The sequence below is a fragment of the Saccopteryx leptura genome, chromosome 12, assembly GCF_036850995.1.
Source record: "Saccopteryx leptura isolate mSacLep1 chromosome 12, mSacLep1_pri_phased_curated, whole genome shotgun sequence".
In the NCBI taxonomy this organism is placed as follows: Eukaryota; Metazoa; Chordata; class Mammalia; order Chiroptera; family Emballonuridae; genus Saccopteryx; species Saccopteryx leptura.
Genome location: NC_089514.1, coordinates 16,960,329 through 16,981,816, shown reverse-complemented (window position 1 = coordinate 16,981,816; position 21,488 = coordinate 16,960,329). Strand labels below are relative to the sequence as shown.

The 21,488-nt window shown below is 35.2% G+C and overlaps 1 protein-coding gene across 2 annotated transcripts in view; it reads right to left on the bottom strand.

The window, feature by feature from the left end:
* Positions 1 to 4,001: 4,001 nt before the first annotated feature.
* Positions 4,002 to 21,488, bottom strand: part of HYCC1 (hyccin PI4KA lipid kinase complex subunit 1) — a 65,430-nt gene continuing 47,943 nt past the window's right edge. The window contains exons 10-12 of one of the 2 annotated variants that reach the window (XM_066353742.1): positions 20,759 to 20,918; positions 9,836 to 10,131; positions 8,940 to 9,067 (exon numbers count right to left, since the gene is read on the bottom strand). In XM_066353742.1, coding sequence (XP_066209839.1) covers positions 9,863 to 10,131; positions 20,759 to 20,918 — 429 coding nt within the window. In that variant the 3' untranslated portion in view covers positions 8,940 to 9,067; positions 9,836 to 9,862. Of the gene's footprint in view, positions 9,068 to 9,835; positions 10,132 to 20,758; positions 20,919 to 21,488 lie in introns of both variants that reach the window. The other variant, XM_066353740.1, reaches the window with a different exon arrangement.

Sequence of the window (21,488 nt, the reverse complement as noted above, 5' to 3'; positions counted from 1 at the left end):
CGAGACTCTTCAAGACCTTGCTTGCTATTTCCACCAAATCTAAACCATCTCATTAACTTTGCCAAATCCTGTCTTCACAGACATGCTTTAACCCAGGTAGTCAACCTTTTTATACCTACTACCCACTTCTGTATCTCTGTTAGTAGTAAAATTTTCTAACCGCCCACCGGCTCCACAGCAATGGTGATTTATAAAGTAGGGAAGTAACTTTATAAAATGTATAAAGCAGAGTTACAGCAAGTTAAAGCATATAATAATAATTACTTACCAAGTAATTTATGTCGGATTTTCGCTATGTTCGGCAGAATAAATCTTTATAAAACAACTTACTATAGTTAAAACTATCTTTTTATTTATACTTTGGTTGCTCCGCTACTGTCACCATGAAAGCTGGAATGCCCCCTAGTGGGCAGTAGGGACCAGGTTGACTACCACTGGGTTAAACCATTGAGCGTAGATCCCAAAGCTCTACAAATATCCAATTTTCTAGTTGAGACACAGTTAAGCATCAAAGTAGTGTACCCTCTTACTGCAGTTTTAGTACACAGTTTTGATGATATTTGGGAGAGTTCAAATAACAAGGGTTTTTTGTTTTGTTTTAAGGATTTCTCATTTAATTGGTGTGTACTACACAGGAAATCATTTTTCTGTCAGGCCAATTCATTCCACTAACAGGTCTACGTTACTGATGTTAACCAATGTTAATTGCCTTTATCTTAGGGAGTCTGCTCTTAGAATACAAGAACTCTTCAAGAAGTCTGTTCTTTCTGAAACAACTTAAGTGTCCATCAATGGGTAAATAAAGAAAATGTGGTGTATATAAACAATGGAAAATTATTCAGCCATGAAAAAGGAAACTTAGCTAGAAGGTGACGGAAGACAATTTGACTTTGGGTGAGGGGTATGCAACATAATCAAATGTCAAAATAATCTGGAGGTTTTCTCGGAACATATGTACCCTGATTTATCAATGTCACTGCATTAAAATTAATAAAAATAATATTAAAAAAAAGGAAATCTTGCCATTTGTGGCAACATAGATGGACCTTGAGGGCATTACACTAAGTAAAGTAAGAGGCAGGGGTGAGGAGTGGGCAAAATGGGTGAGAGGGTCAAAAGGTACAAACTCTGTTGTAAAATAAAATAAATATGCTATGGGATGTAATCTTCAAAGTTCTCATTAGAAAAGAAAAAAAACCTTTGTAATTCTGTATGGTAATGAATGTTAACTAGATTTACTGTGGTGATCATTTCACAATATATACAAATATTGAATCATGCTGCACACCTGAAACTAATATAGCATTATATGTCAATCATACCTCCATAATTAAAAAAAGAGGTATAATCCTTTGTAATTACAAACCACCACTGGAGATACAAAGATTCATTGTTGTAACCTACTTAGCCAAATGTCAAGTTTATGGAAGAATCAACTGAGAAATTCATTAGAAATATAGGCTTCCATGCTTTACTCAAAGTTATTCTGATTCAGGGGGGTTAGGACAAGGCCCAGGAATCTATTTTGAAAAGCACTAGGGTTTTTTTTCTCCTAATTTGGGTTGTCTTTAGATGACACTTAAGAGAAATATATACATAACACATTAAATGTACCACACAGTTTTTATGAAAATGGGATCATACTCTATATATTGTTCTGATATACTCTTTCTCAAGGATCATAATATATAATCTTTTTAAATAATCACATACAAATATGTGTTGTTTTTAACGGCTACATTATATTTCACTATGTGCATGTCCCATTTTTATCTAGTCTTCTATTAATGGTCATTTATATATATATATTTTTGCTCCTACAAGCAATGCTGCAATGAATACCTTTCCATATATGTGCTAAAATTTCTGTAAAAGATAGAATGGAATAAATATAGAAGAGCAAAATTGCTAGGTCAGATGGTATGTGCACTTTAAAGTTTGTTAGATCCTGCTGATTTGCTCACAATTTAGTTGTACCAATTTACAGTCTTGCCAATGGTTGAAGACTAGTGATTTCCCCGCACTTGTACTAATAGTAGTATCAACCTTTCTCATCTTTATCTGACAAGATAAAGTATAAATGAAATCTTACTTTGCATTTTATCATGTTTTAATATCAGAATAACCAGCATTCACTGTACTACTGAAACACAATTATCTAAAATTCTATAAAATATAACTACTTTTGGAAAACTTTTATTTTTAACTTAACACTATCTCATAAGAAAAATGAGATGAGTTTCAAATATGTCTCTTAAGTAGTACTTACTTAGTATTTTCTTTTACTAAGTGATATAAAAGAAAAGTAAGAGTCATAAGCCTTGTGTTCAAGCCCTAGCTTTGTCATCCAGCAGGTAGGTGACCTTTGGTTAAGTCCCTTCCTGTACTGAGAGCTTCAGTTTTCTCTTCTGTGAAGTGGGTATTATACTTTTATAAGACTGTTTCAAAGATTAAACGATATTACTACCGTCACAATAACAATGCTAGGAAATTTACCAAATGACTAGAATTCCTTAATAATTATAAAATAATTATGTTGGCATTACTAAAGTCAGATTCTATTAAGTGAGGCAACCATTTATTGGGATTAACAGTCACTAGAAGAGTGTATATTCCATAAGGCTAACGTACTGATTACAAAATCACTGCTCGGGTTGTTCTGGTTCTGTGTGAATACTCCTCTAATACAGTGTGTCCGCAAAGTCATGGTGCACTTTTGAACGGTCGCAGGAAAGTAACAAAAGATGATAGAAATGTGAAATATGCACCAAATAAAAGTAAAAACTCTCCCAGTTTCATACCTATTCAGTGCAGTTCAATGTGGGCTCATGCACAGATTTTTTAGGGCTCCTTAGGTAGCTATCCCGTATAGCCTCTACAGACTCGTCACTGACTGATGGCCTACCAGAACGGGGTTTCTCCACCAAACTGCCGGTTTTCTCCAACTGCTTATCCCACCGAGTAATGTGGTGGCGCTTTGTTATAAACGTGCCGATATTCACATTGCACTTTGGTCATGGATTCGAATTTAGCGAGCCACAGAACACACTGAACTTTCCTCTGTACCATCCACATCTTGACTGGCATGGCCATGGGCTGCTCCGCTGTATACACAGTGTTACGTCATCATCTGCGCATGCTACAGAAACTGGGAAGGTTTTCCTTTTATTTGGTGCAGATTTCACATTTTTATCGTCTTTTGTTGCTTTCCTGTGACCGGTCAAAAGTGCACCATAACTTTACGGACACACTGTAGTAGTTCAGAGAATGTGTCCTAAATTACTTAGTTTCCTAGATGAAGTAGAATTATCTAAATATGTAATTAACTATACACCAGGATTTTTACTTCAAGTTTCTAAGAGGGTACTGTTTCTAAGCACACAGTAATACAATTCAAGTAAAGCCATGGGGATTTCCTAGAACTGATAAATAAAATTCTAAAAATTTTACTGTTATTTAATACATTGAAGACCTTATTCTTGATTCTTTCCCAAAACTAACACCAATGTAACTTACTCATTCATTAAATGTCTCAATACCTACCATACACAATATCCTATGCTAAGTACTTGGGGCATATAATCTGCACTCAATAAATAAACTCATACTAAAAATAAAAGGGCAAAACATTATCTAAATTTGCCTGTGCTTTTTTGGTATGACAAATAATCAGCCAATGGTACATGACCCATGGAGCTCACCTTTTTTATATGGACACTAATGACCTGTCACATTTCTCATCCCCCGCCACATAAAACATAAAGGAATAAGATTCCAGTGACCTATGGCTTACTCCCGAATGCTCTATCTCAATGGCTCAACTCACCTGTCTTCCTCCTTTATTTTCCTCTTCCACATCATGATGTTTGCAAAAATTTTATGATTATATTTTAATGAGTAAAACGATCTGGAAAAAATGTTTTCATTTTTTATTTTAATGAGAGTCAACACTGCTGTATAAAGTATTGTATATGAAGACCATTCACACAAATATACAAAACTTCAAAAAACTAAACTCCAGTTTATTTCCATAGCTTTAAAAAGGTCAAGAGCACATAAAAATATCCAAAGGCATAGTTTATTCTTTAGGAATGTAAACTCTAGGAATACAATTAGAAACAGGTACACTTACTATGAAAAGACTAGCATCACTACATGATTAGAAGTAAAGATAAGAGGTACACAATAAACTCCACTTAAGAGAAAGCCACAGTATGTGAAATAGGATCTTCAGAGTACTTGTAGAAACTTCATAGCAAGACACAGGAAGGTACTATGGAACTCTACTATAAAAAACACAAAAACATTTTCCAAAACGGTCACTGCTAGTCTCTTTAGATATACACAAGTTACAAAGTATAGAAGACAACATATTTATGTTCTCTAATGAAGAATCTAAAAATATTAAACAAATGTGAAAAACTCAAAATACTGAATTTTACTAAACAAAATATTGTGTATAAGTTTACTAAGCAACAAATCTAAAAGTATAAATTCATGCTAATTAAAGGACTAGTTTTTATTTTCCATCCAAAGATAGGAAAAACATGATTATACATTATTTTCTATCTACAATGCTTAGTTTAAGTACCCATCAAATTATTCCTTCTTTTTAAATGGCTTTTTAAAAAATATTATTTCAGTTACATTATTTAACATATACATTTCCTTGAAGTGTTTCCCTTTAATAAAGTATAGATTTATTGTGCCTACAGACTCAAATTTTAACAGCCTATTTTAAATATTTGCTTAAAATTGTCTCAGAGTACATTTTTCTCTATAATTAAATTTAGAGGTTTTAACACTTTAATTTTATTCTTCTAAAATAGGCAAAATCTCTCAAAACTGGGATCATTTTTATCTATTTTGGTTTGAAAAATATATTTCCCTTTATATCAATATTTTGGTTTTAAATGAGTATGTTTGCTAAGCAGTAACATCATAATTGAAAAGGGCAATAAAACATTGCTTTTTCAAGTATGAACTTGGTCATCATTTAAGGACTGAGAATTTCTACTCCACAATTCTACAGAGGGTCCTTGAAGAGTTCATTGGTGGTATACGAAGGACTCCAGGGAGCTCACTTGCCCTGAGTCCTCTGGGAAAAGTCTATTTTACTTCCCTTGAAAAGTCTCTTTGTTTCTCTCCCCACTTGATTCCAAAAGGCAAATGCTGGGACCCAGTTTCACTACAATACCACAGGTATTTGGGTATTTGAAGAGTGAGAGGTTTAAAATGTAGACTGGAGTGCCTGACCAGACGGTGGCACAGTGGATAGAGCAACGGACTGGGATGAGGAGGACCCAGGTTCGAGACCCCCAAGGTCACCAGCTTGAGTGCAGGCTCATCTGGTTTGAGCAGAGCTCACCAGCCTGGACCCAAGGTCGCTGGCTCAAGCAAGGGGTTACTCGATCTGCTGTAGCCCCACAGTCAAGGCACATATGAGAAAGCAATCAATGAACAACTAAGGTGTTGCAACAAAAAATTAATGATTGATGCTTATCTCTCTCCGTTCCTGTCTGTCTATCCCTATCTACCCCTCACTCTCTCTCTGTCTCTGTAAATTAAAAAAAAAAAAGCCTAAAATGTAGACTGGAGCTACAATTTATGCTCAGATTCTCTGAGCGATGGGGTACAAAGCCCCAATCTTGTGCAGATCTTTCTCATGATAAAAGGACATTATTCCGGATATGTTGGAGGTCTGTGACCAGATGGTTACATCAGCATCTTCATAAGAAAATGACTTACAAAAGCCACCCTAACTTTCAAATTTGGAAAGGTGAACGGGAAGAGGCTAGTAGAGATCATTACTATCCAATATTTGTAATAGATATAAAAATTTTCAAATGTATAATCCTTATTTGAAATAGTATCAAAGGTACTACAAAATAATTTCACTGTTTATATAACTCCACACTCTGGAAAAACTAACTAGTGGAAATTACCTGAAGCAAAAGTTCAGAAGCACTCCACTAAATAAGCCTTCAGAAGTTTTAAAAGAATATACACGTGCTGATTTGTTGTGCACTATATTCAAGAGTGGTGCTCATTTCATACTTAAAATTATGGACATGTTGAACTTGGATTCCATTTATGGTTAACAAAAAATATATAAAATGCTACAGTTTTATTGTAAAATAAATGAGAATCATTAAAATGTAGAATTAGAGGACTTAAAAAGTGAAGTACCACTGACACTAATAAAAAATTAATTTGCCATTAAAAACAATGAAGATTATAATGAGATAGTACCTAACTTATTTGATCTAGGGTTGTGAGACCATAGAAAATTCTAAATATTAGATAAGTGATTTGTTTTCACTTTGATACTCTCTTCTCAAACATTATATAGAAAAATCACTTGAGGACCTTGCTAAAATACAGATTATGATTCAGTAGATCTGGCATGACTCTGAAATTCTGCATTTTCAACAAGATGCCAGGTGATGTCAATTCTACTTACCAGTCCTCAGACCACATGAGTGGCAATGATCTAGAATGATACCAAAATGAGTTTCCATTATAGCAGATGAACATTAAAATCTCATCTCTCATTTGTGTCAGCTAATGTCTCCACAAACTTAGTGTACAATATTTTATAAGCACCTTAATTTGCTTAACATGCTGATCTTTTAAATTAGTTGAGATTATAATACTGTTAGTAGCTATGCCTAGGGGAAATTTTTAAAGAATTACAAAAAAGAAAATAAAATTCACAGTATATTTTACACACATTTTAAATTGTACACAGGATTCCTATTAAGTTAATACTATTATCAACTTTCTCTGTCTTGGTTGGTTTGTGGGTTTTTTTAATTAAAATTTATGCCAATAGATATTACTCCATTTCTATTACTGGACTATAACAATCAAATTTACTTATGTTAAAAATCATATTCTACTCAGGGTTAATGAGTTCACGCCTTTTGAATAATTTGATTTAAAATGAGAGCCGAAGCAGTTATGGTCAGACTGCATTTACATTGTAAATATGTTAGCACTCAACACACACATTTTTCACATACTTAAGCTCTGCATAAGCAAATTTAAGAAGAAAACTAGCCTTTTCTCCGCGTGACCATGGCTAGGGACCACGAAGACCACCACTGTGTACTAACAGTGAAAGAGACCAAGTGCACAGCACCCTAGGCCTTTCCTCACTCAGCTTCCACTCATCCTTAGCCTTGCTTTCTCTCTCTTACTCTGAATTATTAAATAGTCTTGATGAACAAGAACCTCAATCACAGCTAAAATGACCTTTGTTAGCAAACATCAAATGTTTACATCCATCTACAGGCCACATAGTTCTCTATAGCTCCATACAAGTTTCCTCAGCTTCCACCATACTGCCTTTTTTCTTTTTCTTTTTTTGTTGGGGTATATTGATTATTCTTGCTATCATAATAAAAACACTTAAAATAGGTCTGTTCACAAAATATAAAAACACATATAAATTTTTACATAATTTTAAATTTAAGAACACAAACATAAATAACTCTAAATTAGTTAATATGCAAATGTCCTTTGTCCATATTTCACTATCTTTATTTTTTGATATTTTACACATTAAAAAATTTAACTAATGTCCTTCTTTTGCAGACAAACAATATGGCTGACACTGGCATCTTGAGAATTGTAAGATTTACAACTTCCAGGAAGTCTTCAATGAGGTGCGCCCTGAATTAAAGGAATCCAAACTAACTAGGATTTCCAAAGTCAAGGAGCAGGGTAAGTCAGCCTTACAGTTTATTACATTTTAGAAATTGAAAGGGATTTCCACCTGCTAAATTCAGACCAAATACTTCAAAACAAAACATCCATTTGTAACTTGATTTTTGACACAAAAAAATGTTCTAAAGATAGCAACAGAAATTCCTCTGCCCATCCGCTGGAATCAGAATAAGGTACTGGGCTACCAGGCATTTCGCAATGCTCTATATAAACTGTTCTACTAATCTTGAAGATGGTCTGGTTACAAACACTCTTGTCCAGCACTTTTCATACACATCATTTTTGTTTTTTCACACACCCATTTTTCAAAAAATGCCTTGCTGACCAGCCAGCTGAAGAATTACTGGATTCGCGCCTCTGCCTCATCCTTTAAAAAACAGTTTCCATACATGGAGATTTCCTTTTATTCTGAAGGCCAAATTGACATCTACCCAAGTAGGAATTATTAGAGGGGAAAGAAAAACAATTCACAGCCTCACCTGAGATGTGACCAATCTGATCAGACAACCTGCCAAAATGTACTGTCACACTGACAATCTTAGGGCAACAGAAACAAAGAAAAAAATGCAACCAAGAAAAAAACAAAACCACATTTCAACTTACTGTAACCTAGACATTATTCCCTTCATAAAGCCGAGGTAGCCTTCAGAATTTAAGATATCAGGGCTGTCCAGAACAGGGACGCAAGATCCTGGGCACTTTCATAAAAAAGCCAAGTCGTATTTCCAGACTCACTGGTCACATGAGAAAACTCTTACAAGTTAGTCTGTGGACAAAGTAATGCTAATACTAGGAGGTCTCGGCTGACTGGACTGATGCTTCATGGGAAGGTCAGTCCTTTCAGAAACATAAATAAGCTTTTCTTCTTGGAGACTACAAGCGGAAAACCTATTGGCATCTGTCCCAGTCCCACAGCCAACAACAGATGGTGGGTTATGTGGGACTGTGACACCACTGACTTGTTCAAAGGATTTACTAAATACAGTCGCAGCAGTCTTAGCCAGACCATGGCTGTTAGGCTTAGGCAGGGACTGGCTGGTTGTTAACGTAAGTCTCTTTAGAGAGAGAAGCTCAAGATTCTCACTTTGGGCTCTCTGAGTTTGTTTTCGAGCAAAGTGGTCTTTGCAAGACTCCCCGGTAGTTTCTTTTTCTTTACCTCCAGTTTTGCCTCCTCCTGACCTTCTCTGAGTTTTTCCTACACTTGTCTTGTTACTAGAATTGTGACTACTGTTGGATAAACCTGACTGGCTGGTACTAGATGCAGCCCTGGAATAAAATCCCTCGTCAACTTCAGATATGTCCATCAGTTCTTCTTGACCTGTTAATTCTGTATCTCCTAAACAAAGAAATAACAAAGATTAATTATTATTAAGTATTTTCAGTAATTCTTTTGCATGATTAATACCAAATCAGTTACACTTTAAATAAATTAAACTTTAGCACAATTAGGTAAAGCAACAGATTATAGACCAAAATCTAAAGATAAATCAAAATATTCTATAAAATGTCAAAAATAATTCATTATAATTAATAGTAATTTAGAGTATATTAAATAAAAAGCATGCCATAAATCACACCCCACTGTGTTTTTTAGAGTTTTCTTACTATTCATGCAAAAGATCAGAAACAATTAGGAAAAATGCCACACCATAAAACTAGGGACAAACTCTCCTCCAGTAACAAAGCAGTAGAAAACCAAAACTCTTATAAAGGAACTTTTTTAAAAAATGATATTAAAACATTTTTTAAAAAATTTAAAGTTTGTATTCCATATTCTAGATTTCATAAAGATAAAAAATAGACTGCAAGTATCACAAGCTCAAACTTGTTAAAATTCTGTGTACATTATCCTTCATATTGAAGATGACAAAAATACAAAGATGAAATAAAAAAGCAGAAAATTATTTTGGAAGCAATTTTCTGCCTCAGTTTTCATAACAACTTACTCAGAGACAATATAGGCATGACCATTCCAAAGAGTATTAAGAGTCATTGAGAAATTATGGTGCATAATTCATGCATTTTGATTAGATCACATGCAAAGTTTCTGTGGCTGTGCAACTGTTGCTTGAAACATGCAGCAGGGCCCTTTTCCAGGAGATACCTTGGAGTGCAGCTATAAAGTGCTGTGCTAAAACTGCACTCTGCCAGCTGAGTTTACTCCATCCTCCATCATTTTTCTTACAGATTTTTGCCTCCTGATCTCTGGCAAGCCTTTGCTTTCAGTTCTAGGATCTGTGGCCGTTTCCTGCACACCCTGCATATGCTGAGCATCAATCTCTCCTAGTGTTCTGCCTTTTTCCCCATTCCCGGTCCTCTCTCCGGCCACATTTGTGACACTAATCTCAGGAATGACAAGGATGCCCAATTCAGTAGTATCATTATTGTTGTCAGGTTGCTCTAGAATTGAAGATGATAAGACAAAATGATGGCTGAAAATAAAACAAAAATGCAAAACAAGAAAAACAAAAGATCCAAAACAAAAACTGGGTGACTGAATGTTATAAATTAAGTCAAATACTTGCACTACAGAAATTTCCAAAATTTACAATACTGATGGCACTGGAGACAGTCTTTCATTTTAAACGACAATTAAAAAACTCACATAACATCGATTCATGTTCTACATCGCTTCACACACATATTTGACATGGACTATGAAACAGAATTTTTTATAAATCAAAATAGGATTTCTATTGTTTTAAGGTAAATTGTGACCACTTGAACTTATTTGTAAAGCCTTAAGCAAATGCGCAAGGATGTACTGCTGAAACTTCAGCTTTTGTCAACAAAAAGGACCAAACCACTTAGGAATTCTCCTTTTGTACACTTAAACGTTCTATTTTTTTATTAGATTACACTGAGGCTGACTTAATAAATCACAATATAGGAAAAATGCTCATTCACTTATGCTATCATGGTTAATAATGCTACAGGTATAGTATTTATCTAACATACCAATCATCTTCTATATTAGAAAATATTAATTCAGCTGTGATATAACTAAACAGCCTACTCCTTCAGACTCAAACTAATTCCATAAATTTAGGCCATGTAACAGGTCATTATTGAGCTGGAGAAAAATAAAAATGGATTCAGAAAAATAAATTGTGTGTTGGTCCTTTATTCTGAAAATGGTCACTGTAACAAAAACAAAAGAATGAACCTACTGCCTAGTTAAATCTTGTAGACATTTTATTCTGTGTCTTAAATCACAAAGGCCTGCTTTTATTTAAAGTGGTCAGGAAAATATCTGTAACAAATGGGAAAATAATAACATGAATATATCTACCGTGAGCCAGTAATGAAAATACAAGTTCAAAAAAACATAAGACTATGTAAAACATTATACACTCTTAAAAGTATACAGACCACAAATCTACTCAACGGACATTACCTATTACTTTCAAATGTATTTCATGATAAGACATTAGCTCTCATTAAAGCATGTGAAACAGTTAACATGTTTTAGTAAAAGAATGGAGGCCAAAGCCACATATTTCCAAATTTAGTGGCACACTGGTATCATCTGGGGATCTTCAAGAACTCCTGATGCCTGGCTCTTACCCCAGACATTCTGATTTATTGCTCCCACACTTCTCCATATAGCTCTGTAATCCAGTTCCCCTCCCCCACCTTCTTACCAGTCTAACTGTTCCCTAGGCCTGGAGTGCTCTTCCTCATAGAGCTACATGACTCACCTCCTTACTTCCTTCAGGTTTTACACTCAAAAATTTCATTCTCAGAGAAGCCTTCCCTGATCATCCCATCAATATCCCCATATTTCATGTACCCTTCTCCCTACTTTGTTTTTTCTTCTGAGCACTTAATCACTCTCTAACTTACAATTATTTAAGTATCTCGTCTAGTAGAGGTAAGTTCCACAAGGGCAGGGATTTCTGTCTGGTCATTGCTGTATGCCTAGTACCTGGGAAAGTAGTTTGCATATAATAGGTACCCAATAAATATTTACTTGATGTTATGAAGGGAAATTATTAGAATCAATAAAACATGTAAAAGACATGAGAAAGATAGGTTAGAAACGTTATTTAAATTTAGAAAAGGAAATAATAATATATAGTTTATGCTAATAAGAATTTTTACCTGACAGAGAAAAGCAAAGGCTCTTTGCTTTGGAAAAGTGAAGTAGCCACCTCTAAATGTAGGCTTAGGAAAGTGCTTAGCACAATCACAAAGATTTTAAAAATGTATGGCTCTTTTACGTTATCCATAGGGTACCATACATAGCTAAAAAGAGCAGTTCATCTTTTCTTTAAGAAATTATAGAGAAGATGTTTTAAGGAAATATAAATGCATAAGAAAACAATCTGTTTAAAACCCCAGAACTTAAAGGTGTCATAATTGTTCTATACCTATAAAAATAATACTTACATTTGACTTCAAATAATTTGAAAAAGATCCAAGAGAAACTTCTCAGAGAATAGTTTATTTGTATAACCTCTATAAATAGATAACCTTCTTTCCATATACAGAAATGAGGAGGGTTAAAGAATACTTTTAATAGACATTTCCAAATTGGTTCTCAAATCATTTCTCCCTACAAAATTTCTTCTGGCTTTGAGAGGGGGGAAAAGTTGAAACAAATTGCAGATATTAAAACTGATCATGCAAAGCTTTGATTTCTCCCCTATATAATTTTATAATCCCAACTACTCCATTAAGTAACTCATGAGACTCTTTATCCCAACTTTTGCTTTCATATTTTCAAGGCTTCCCTATTTGCTAAGAGTAATAACTTAAGGAACAATTTATATTCACAGAATTCACACAATTCTGTATCCAGACTTCTTTATGAGTCTATAGCAATCTGGTTCTGACCCAAACTTACAAAATTTGTTTGAAAAAACAATAAAATAAGCTGAAGCTTTAAAAAAATTAATCCACACCATAAATGTCTACATCATACAGTTGACATTATTAGAAAAATTTTAAGAGTAAACTCCAAAGAAATTCATATATCTTTCTTTACAATTTATAGGATATAATATTTAAAGTATCGTAAAATACCTAAACAACTTCATAACCTTTAATCCAGTCAGTTTATGTTTATAATTTATTCTATTCAATGGAAGAAAAATGCTATCTACATTTATTAAGCTATTCATTGCAGTGTTATCTATAATAACAAAAAGTTAGAAACAAATTATTTCATATATTAAAGGAATAGGTAAACAAATGATAGACTATCAGCTCAATGTGTATTATGTAGCCATTAAAATAAATGGAGTTACTAGGACAACTTGGGAAACAGTTTGACAATGCTAACTAAACAAAAGCAAAATATAAAAAAAAAATTTCTTTTAAACTTTGTTCTCTTGGATCCCCTAAGTTAAAAATAATCAAATGCAATGTTTTAAAAAATAAACTGTTTAGCCTGACCAGGCAGTGGAGCAGTGGATAGAGCATCAGATTGGGATGTGGAGGACCCAGGTTCAAGACCCCGAGGTCGCCAGCTTGAGCGCGGGCTCATCTGGTTTGAGCAAGGCTCACCAGCTTGAGCTCAAGGTCGCTGGCTCGAGCAAGGGGTCACTCAGTCTGCTGTAGCCCCCCAGCCAAGGCACATATGAGAAATCAATCAATGAACAACTAAGGAACCGCAATGAAGAATTGAGGTTTCTCATCTCTCTCCCTTCCTGTCCGCCCCTATCTGTCCCTCTCTGACTCTTCCAAAAGAAAAAATAAAAATAAAAATAAATAAAAATAAATTGTTTACTATATGTCAGAACCAACTGAAGGGATCTAGTCTACAAATATTCCTTTTACTATTAATACCTACCTGCTGCAAACAGTTGTAACCACACATAAATGAGAAATATAAATTCAATCTATTCTATTGTCATGTTAACTGGGGATTGAGAAAACAGATTTTAAAATAACATTCTAAAAAAACTTTCTAATAGTAATATTGATAATAAGAGAGTACTGTACTTCAGGGCTATAGAAACTATTAAAAATCATTAAATGAATTGCTACTATTTATTACATATGTATACTTTTGTTTTCCATACTACACTGAAACTAAACATGTTTATTTTAAGTTGAGAAATATGACAGGATTAATCAATCACAGGATCATTTGAATAGCAAGCTAGCTAATACAAACTTTTCAAGAACATAATTATTATGTAGCTAATAAAAAAAATTCAAAGTTCTTAATTAACAATCAGTTCTTTACGTAGTGCTTTAAAGCAAGCCAAGTGCTTTTCACTTACTTGTCTCATTATCATCTCACAAATACAAAGTGGGAAGAACGGTGGGCAGTAATACAGAACTGGTATTTCACTAGACAAGCTGTTTAACTAGATAACTAGTGTGCAAAAACTACAAGCACTAGCTACTGGCAACCATAACTTAATTAGGAGACTTTTATAGAATGAAGAAGTGGTAATTCAACAACTATTCTGAAAGGAGGAAATTTGATTACATTGTTCCAAGTATAGATATATTTAAGTAGAAGAGTGAGTCATGGTGGTAGTAAAACAGACAAAAATGTAGCAACTAGGCCCTGGCAGGTCGGCTCAGTGGTAGAGCGTCAGCCTGGAGTGCAGGAGTCCCGGGTTCGATTCCCGGCCAGGGCACACAGGAGAAGCGCCCATCTGCTTCTCACCCCTCCCCCTCTCCTTCCTCTCTGTCTCTCTCTTCCCCTCCCGCAGCCAAGGCTCCATTGGAGCAAAGTTGGCCCGGGTGCTGAGGATGGCTCTGTGGCCTCTGCCTCAGGCACTAGAATGGCTCTGGATGCAACAGAGCAACGCTCCAGATGGTCAGAGCATCGCCCCCTGATGGGCATGCTGGGTGGATCCCGGTCGGGCACATGTGGGACTCTGTCTGACTGCCTCTCCGTTTCCAACTTCAGAAAAATTTAAAAAAATAAATAAATAAATAAAATGTACCAATTAAATTTGTTATGGAAGAGTACAAGGAAATAAGTAAGTATAGATTGTATAGAAGAATCTGAAGTGAAAAGAATCATATAGGTATTTAATAAAAATATATATAGGCTCTGAGTGGTTGGCTCAGTGATAAAGCGTCTTCTGGACATGTGGAAGACCCCAGTTTGAATCCTGGTCAGGACACACAGAAGAGGTGACCATCTGTTCCCCCCCACCCGCCTCTCCTTCTCCCTCTTCCTCTCCCTCTTCCCTGACCTGCAGTCATGGCTCCATTGATTCGAGCACTCTGTTCCGGGTGTTGAGGATGGCTCCCTGCAGCCTCTGCCACAGGCACTAAAAATAGCTAGGTTGTGAGCAGGGCCCCAGAGGGGAGAGCATTGGCCCCAGACAGGAATTGCTAGGTGGATCCTGGTCAGGGCTCATGCAGGAGTGAGTGAGTGTGTGTGTGTGTGTGTGTGTGTGTGTGTGTGTGTGTGTGTGTGTGTGTGTGTGATATATATATAAAGTGAAACACAATATAATTTAAAGGTTAATATACAAATAAAGCTATTAATTTTGAAATTATAACCCTTAAAAGCTAAAAGCAGCAATTCTACATGGTAATTTTACTTTCTAAGCTTACATATTAACATAGAATTATAAAGTCATTAAATTAAGTGAAAAATGGGGAAAATCAGGGAAACATGCTAGTTGTCAAACATGTCTCTCCAAAATAGTCAGTTGAAACCAACTATTCTTTAAAAATCACCTTACGACCTGTGGTGGCACAGTGGATAAAGCGTCGACCTGGAAATGCTGAGGTCGCCAGTTCGAAACCCTGGGCTTGCCTGGTCAAGGCACATATGGGAGTTGATGCTTCCAGCTCCTCCCCCCTTCTCTCTCTCTGTCTCTCCTCTCTCTCTCTCTCTCTCTCTCTCTGTCTGTCTCTCCCTCTCCTTTCTAAAAAAAATGAATAATAAAAAAAATAAAATAAATTAAAAAAAATAAAAAAAATAAAAATCACCTTACTTAGTTGATATGAGAATGTACTGTCTGTTCAAAAATAAAATTACCAGACCTCGTGAACACATCTCTTGTGCGGGGCGGGATGTTAACACTGGGGAAGATGTAGCACCATAGGGAGGTGATCAGAGGGTCTCCGGGAACTCTCTGTATTTTCCTCTCCATTTTGCTATGAACTTAAAACTGCTCTAAAAAAATAAAGTTTATTAACTTAAAAAAATGCAGGGCCACACATATAATAGAACTGGTCAAGATATAATTCCAGAAATTTGAATTGTCATTCAATAATAAGACCATAACAAGAGCTATATGTTCTAAAATGTGTAGAAATGTTAAAGCTAAAGTAATTTTTTACCTTCCAAAAGAATACTTTCCAATAAAATATATGCTGTGGGTAATTCTTAACTTTAACAAAAAAAAAAAAAGTGGAAGACCTACAAAGCTTCAGAGAATCCTGAAATATATTATAGATAGCTAAAAACATTTTTTAACATAAGAAATTAAAACTTTCAAATTAATTTTAAAAGTTGTTTCAGTTGTAAAGATAAGTTTTTCTGTTACAAATAAGAAAAGAATAAATGTGATTAATTGCTCTAATTTAATATTTGTTTGCAAGTATAATTTTGGTGATTTAGATATGCAAACACACTAACATGTTCACATGGCTTAATTATCTATATATATTCCTTATTGATAAGGGGAGATGGAAAGAAAAAAAGTAAAACATATATAGTTCTGCCTAGCTGCTTCCACAGGAAAACCTCATTTATTCCTCTCCCTCTTTTCCCCAGATAGGCTGGAAAAAGAATTAGAAAAGGAGAGAGGCAATAAATATGGAAATAAACTAAATGTCCACTGATGGATGAATGGATAAAGAAAAAGTGGTACACACACAATGGAATATTACTCAGCCATAAAAAGAAGGAAATCCTATCATTTGTGACAACATGGCTAGACCTTGAGGGAATTATGCTAAATTAGTCTCTGTCTGACTTTTATGTAGATCTCATTAATATGTAGATTCTAGCAAATGAAAAAATTAAACTCATTAGATGCAGAGAACAGATTTGTGGTTGGGGGTGGGCACTTGGGGAAGGGTGAAAATAGTCCACTGGTCAGTAGGTACAAACCTCCAGTTATTAAAAAAAGGAAGTCCTGGGTATGTAACACACATGTACGGCATGGTGACTATCGTTAATAAAACTGTATTTTATAATTGTGAGGTGCTAGGAGAGTAGATCTGAAAGTTCTCATCACAAGAGAAAAACATTTGTAACTACGTGTGGCAATGGATATTAACTAGACTTACTGTGGTGATCATTTCGCAATATAAACATATTTTGAATTATGCTATACACACCTGGAACTAATATAATTCTATGTGTCAATTATATCTCAATTTAAAAAAAAAAAAAAAAAGAGAGGGGGAAGGGAAGAAACCCAAGGAAAGGGGAAAAAAGGACAATTTGTTTCTTCTCTCCCAGCACTGGCAGTTAACAAAGAAAGAGTCAAGGAGAAAAATAAAAACAATATTCCTTAAAGTTCATGTTTCTTCTCCCTTCTCCTTCCCCAATCCTAATCATTACTGGCTTAAAATGTCATATTCTATGTTCCTCCTGGGACTTCTGGTGTGGTAAGGGAGTAGTAGAAATGTACATGAAATGAGAAACGCATTTAGAGTCCCATCAAATAAAGAAACTCTAAGAATGTTTTCACCCAGTCATAAACTAAACCTACAGTCTAGAGTACTCTGCTCCAGAAACATTAAGGGATAAAGAGGCTTTTGTGGATCACTCTGGAATCTACAAGATCTTTAGCACTGCTTCTGCAAAATTTAATGTATAAATAAATTATACAATAATTCATATATACAATTTATTTTAATGTAATATAATAGATATAATTTATATAAATAAATTTAATTTTAAAATCCACTTATAACTTGAGAATTACTTATACAGTTAAGAACTATAGCAAAGATATTTATCTTCCCACAAGAAGCCAGTGTCAGCTACAGAGCCCAGAACTGCAGAACTGCCCTGGCTGACGGCTCAGTGCATAGAGCATCGGCCTGGCATATGGACATCTCGGGTTTGATTCCCTGTCAGGGCACACAGAAGAAGCAACCACTTGCTTCTTTACACCTCCCTCTCCCCCTTCTCTCCCTCTTTCCCTCCCACAGCCAGTGGTTTCACTGGTATGAGCATGGCCCTGGGCAATGAAGACAGTTCAGTTGCTGCGAGTGCATCAGCCTCAGGCACTAATAATAGCTTGGTACTGGAGTAGCATCCCCAGATGGGGTTGCCGGGTGGGTCCTGGTTAGGGCACATGCAGGAATCTGACTCACATCTCCTTTCCCCTCACTTAAAAAAAAAAAGAAAGAAAGAAAAAAGAGCCCAGAACAATAAAAAGGTGTTCAAGCAGGAATCAGAACCACAAAGATGGAAAATAGAAACATGTTTAATTTAACAGAACAGGGTAACAATGAAAAATACTTCTGTAAAACGGAAAGCCAAGACTACACTAAAAAAGGAAAAATGCAACCCACCTATAGAGATAAATAAGGATCTTAGACTAGGAATATTTTAGAGTCCATTGGATAAAGGGGATTCATGCTACAGATGAGTGGTACACAAGGCTAAACTATGTGTATCTGCTCTATGCACCTGACTTCTTTTTATAGTTCATTCTCTTCTAAATCCTCATCTGTGACTTTTTTGTTACCATAAACAGGAGTTGCCCAAGTGTTAAGAGTCGTGAAGGTGGAAAAAGTGTAGGGGAATAATGATAAGGAAGGTTCCTTTAATGAGGCTGTAGCCCACAGACACAGTGCCAACTGCTCAAGTGGTGGCCAGAACGTAACATGTAAAATATGTACGTATCTAATAGATACAACATACCTTAAGCAGTCTTTTCTGTTGTTTTGGTAATTTATTCCTACAAAATTATTTTTGGAAAATACCTCCTATTTTATTGCAGGGTACACATCTTATTCTGTTAAATGCATGCATAGACACATCACACATCTTCTCTAGTACATGCACACATATGACTGAACTTCAATATTTTACACTTTTAACTGCAGGGCCTATATTTTTTCCTCCTAATTCCCAGTATGTCCACCTAAATAGCAAGAATGGAAAGTGGAAAAGGAATTAAAATTCATTATTGTATTTCCTATAGGGGTAGTTTAAAAGCCATTATGGTCACAATGCCCTATATGATCTGGTTCAATGCCTCTGTGCCTATAGTCACCTATTTATGCACCCCCCCCAAAAAAACCAAAAAAAACCAAAAACTGTTCTCTAGGGCAGTGGTTCCCAACCCCCGGGCCACAGACCGCGCTACCGGTCCGTGGGCCATTTGGTACTGGTCTGCAAAGAAAGAATAAATAACTTACATTATTTCCGTTTTATTTATATTTAAGTCTGAACGATGTTTTATTTTTAAAAAATGACCAGATTCCCTCTGTTACATCCATCTAAGACTCACTCTTGACGCTAGTCTCATAAGTTTGACAATTATATTTAAAAATACCACAGTTTTTACGCCGGTCGCATAATTTTATTTTGTGCATTTATCCGTCCCACCCTAAAGGCCGGTCTGTGAAAATATTTTCTGACATTAAACCGGTCCGTGGCCCAAAAAAGGTTGGGGACCACTGCTCTAGGGTACTACCATATCTAATTAAATGACTTTCCACCTATAATCCAGTCCCATTCAGGAGCAGAATTTTCACTGAAGAAACTGAAGTATCTGACTATATGTTTTAGACAGCAGCATAGCTCTGCCCAGGTATCTCAGTTATAGTGTTGTCCCCATATGCCAAGGTTGTAGGTTTGATCCCAGGTCAGGGCACATACAATAATCAGCCAATGAATGCATAGGTAAGTGGGACAACAAATCAATGTTTATCTCTCTCTCTGTCTCTATTCTTTCTCTCTATAATCAATTTTTTTAAAGATAGCACAATTTTCCTTGCTAATGGCAAACATTACCATTTCTTTTATGCCTTCTTAAAAGACTTTCAAGAACTGTCACAGTACTTTAAAAAAGAGTGAGATTCAAAATCATCATTGATTAAGCAGGAAATTTTCATCATCATTCTTTATTTGACATACTATCTCCTAGACTCCCTGAGAAGAAACAATGGCAACTGTTTTCATTTCTATTTCACTTTCTATTTCCCCATAAATCATCATACTCTTCTCACTTTCGCATTTGTTTACAGAGACCATAGGGACAAACAGAACCAATTATACCAAAAGGGGCCACTATTTTCATCAGTTTATATGAAAAAGAAAACAGAGAATTGATTTGCTTTACCCTTAATCAATGTTTGCTTAGGGCAAAGAAGTGGCTTTTTGCTCCCACTTCATAGTTACCTCTGAGAAAGATGACAGTAATTATCGTCTTACACTGATATTTGCCACTACAATAACTTCTAGGTAGAAGGGGAGTTATAAAAAGAATAAGAAATTAAGTAAGAAATAATTAAGTGTAAGAGAAGGAAGAGAAATAAGAAAGCATTGTGAAGGCCATGGTGAATAAAATTAATTTCCAACAGAATTTTTAAATAATAAAATGAGCAGTCAAGAAGGAGTATTAAAACTATCTTGGAAGACAATTAACTTCCAGAAAACAGAAGTGCCTGGAGCTGCATCAATACTAAGGCATCTTTTACTGGAAGTCCAGAAGAAAATGTTCAAGTCTCTATTAGTCGTTCTACTTTAATATGCAAGTTCACCTGCTAGAAAGTTAGTTTTGAAATCAGAAACATTAAGAAATATTTACAAGTAACTGTGAATAGAAACCCAAAATGTATGAATAATTTTAAAATGCATTTTCCTACTTTCTTATTCTTTTGAAATATTTAAAAGCAAATACAATGTTTAAATAAACTTTCATTCATAGATGTAACTTAAGGGGCTCTATTTTCCTTATTGCCTATCACTAATAGATAATGAATTAGAAATTAAAGGTGACCCAAGAACTCTTTCTTCCAGGCCACTATGACACTATTTACTAAAGTCAGATGTTACAGCACCGTAACTACAGAGAAAAAAGTCATAGAATCAACAATCCTCTAATGTGTAGAGTTTTTTATTTCTTACCATGTCTTTTCCACCTATGACCTCTTATTGACATGCTAGTTACGGCATTTCTTGATATTCTAGAGGAAGTTGGTGTGATTTCAACTTGAATACACCTTGTACCTTCCTTACTAGATTTCATGGCACCATGAGGCAATGAAGCCTTTATTGCATTAGCTACCTAAGAAGGAAACATATAATTTAAGATTAGTATTTAAAAATGTATTATTATACTCTTAGATAAAATAAAATGTTAAATTTTAACAGGTTTTAGCCCTGGCCAGTTGACTCAGTGGATAGTGTCATATGGATGTCCCTGATTCAATTCCCAATCAGAACACCCAAGAGAAGTGACTATCTGCTTCTCTTCCCCTCCTGCAATCAGTGACTAGACTGGTTCAAGTGGCAGCCCTGGGTGCTGAGGATAGCTTTGTTGGTTCAAGCGGCAGCCTCTGGCACTAAAAATTGCTTGGCTGATTTGAGCATCGGCCCAAAACAAGAAGTTGCCAGGTGGATCCAAGTCAGGGTGCATGCAGGAATCTCACTACTTTGCCTCCTCTCACTTAAAAAAATTTTTTAACAGGTTTTAAAAAAAAAATACTTTCTCTAAGGTATTTCACAAGATGATAAATAAATCCTATAGAATAAGGAGTTAAGAGCTCAGATGGAAACTTAAATATGTAAGTGATAAATTTAAAAATTTCATCACTTTAACTTATAAGGTATCTAAGAAGTTAGCCAAATAAAATTT